The sequence below is a fragment of the Pseudorasbora parva genome, chromosome 17 (genome assembly GCF_024679245.1).
Source record: "Pseudorasbora parva isolate DD20220531a chromosome 17, ASM2467924v1, whole genome shotgun sequence".
Taxonomy (NCBI): domain Eukaryota; kingdom Metazoa; phylum Chordata; class Actinopteri; order Cypriniformes; family Gobionidae; genus Pseudorasbora; species Pseudorasbora parva.
Genome location: NC_090188.1, coordinates 44097029 through 44099166, shown reverse-complemented (window position 1 = coordinate 44099166; position 2138 = coordinate 44097029). Strand labels below are relative to the sequence as shown.

Sequence of the window (2138 nt, the reverse complement as noted above, 5' to 3'; positions counted from 1 at the left end):
TAGCATAGGCACACACTGTTTGACAGCCTTGACAGGCATGGGATCCGATTCAGCGGTGGGCTCTGGGATAGAAGATCTAAACATAGATCAAAATGTCAATAATAGAGCTGACAGTAAATCAGCTGTTGCAAGACATTTTACTGAGTTACGGCCTGGGTATGCTTCAATTTAATGCATCCGAATGCATCTCGCCCGCAGTCGTGTCTACACAGCTTTCAAAGTATACTCAACCCCAAGATGCACGTAGTTCCTGGCCAAGTTTATGCGCTGATGTACGTGCATCAGTGTGTGGATGCGGACAGATCAAGTATATTCACTCCTTTACATCACACAATGAATCGGCTGTGACTTTGTTGAATAGATACTGTGATTCCAATGTGCCGTTATACTAATATAGTCTTATACTGGGATATATCTTTTTTAAATTGAACTTAATTGTGTATTTTGTATATAACCATATAAAAGCTTTCAGGTGCAGTCTTTTATGAAAGATTTATTAGATCAGATCAGGTCTGATAGGTCGGACCAGTATTGAACCAGCGGGTTGGCTGGTAGCTGAATATTCAAACATCATGGTAAAATGAGGTGGTTGCTGAGCTTCCGTAAGTATAAAGCTGAGTCATATTAGTGGCAAGCATCCTCACACAGAGTCTACACTCCAAGATAGATCTATCATGGAAATGTCTGCCCGGGGAGTGACAAACATGGACAATCAATCAATCCAATACTGCTTTCCAAACAACAATTTGTCTTGTAGCAGAAGTATCCGACCTGAAGTGGAGTACATTATTGTTTACAGTTTCATTGCTGTAACATCAGTGTTCACCGTGTTTCTGAACCTGTTGGTGATCATCTCCATCACGCACTTCAAGCAGCTCCACACTCCCACCAATGTGCTGATCCTCTCTCTGGCAGTGGCTGATCTGATCGCAGGACTGATTCTCCTGCCAGTGCAGGGAATGCAACTGATTGAGCCATGCTGGTACTTTGGAGAAATATTTTGTTCAATATTTCTTCTTATTCTTTATGTGGTTGTCACAGCATCTCTTGGTAATTTGATTATTATATCTGTGGATCGATACATTGCTGTGAATGACCCTTTACAATATCCAATGAAGGTCACTAATAGCAGAGTTGTTGTTTCTATTGTTGTAAATTGGGTATTCTCTTTCATATATAATTTTTATTTGTTGTATGAATATATACTGTGTCCAGAGAGGAACCACACATGTATTGGAGAATGCATAATTTATGTTAAGCTGGAAAATATAATAATAGATGCTTTTGTTTGTTTAGTTGCACCTTGTTGGGTAATTGTTTCTTTATATGTGAAAATCTGCTTTGTAGCAAAACAGCAAGCTAGGCAAATGAATTCCATAACAGACAAAAAGATCAAATCAGAAAAAAAGGCTGCAAGAACCTTAGGGATTGTAGTACTTGTATATCTTCTTTGCTGGATGCCATACTATTTAACTTCTCTTTCTGTTGGGCATAATGAAAATGACACTCTTATAATTAATGTAATGTATTGGATAGTGTGCATGAATTCCTGTATGAATCCACTTATATATGCAATGTTTTATCGATGGTTCAGACTGTCAGCAAAATACATTTTGACCCTGAAAATACTTGAACCTTCATCAGCATACACAAATCTGTTCCCAGAAGAGAAATGATCACTTACACTCTTGTCCAAATGTAAATGAGATATTGTGCCTCCAAATTAAATTTCTTGTTTTAAGCACCTCCTTATAGATTTTTTTTAACATATACTGTCCAACATGTATATAATGAGCATATCTGTGAGTGACACTATAAGCAATTATTTTTATATCTCCTTTTTTCTCACTAGTGCCTGTTGTTTTGTTGTTGTTGTTGCCGTATAACAAAAAACGAACCAATTAACCAGTATGATATCCAGTTAGCTATGCACTCATTTTGTATTTCTACATTGTGTTATGCCTGTATATTTTTAAATGCATTTAATTCACCAAAATGTACAATATGCATGGCATTAACATGAAGTATATTTAATTTTGAACTGACACAAATTTGTCATAAATAGTTTCCTTTGAAATGTAGTGCATTCAGTTTCTGAATAATACAATATATATTTTGGAATAATATTTTCAGTTTAA

The 2138-nt window shown here is 36.2% G+C and overlaps 1 protein-coding gene across 1 annotated transcript; it reads left to right on the top strand.

The window, feature by feature from the left end:
• Nucleotides 1-680: 680 nt before the first annotated feature.
• Nucleotides 681-1676, top strand: LOC137045457 (trace amine-associated receptor 7d-like). The gene has a single exon (XM_067422087.1). It carries the CDS (start codon nt 681-683, stop codon nt 1674-1676), a length of 996 nt encoding a protein of 331 aa, XP_067278188.1.
• The last annotated feature ends 462 nt before the right edge of the window (nt 1677-2138 follow it).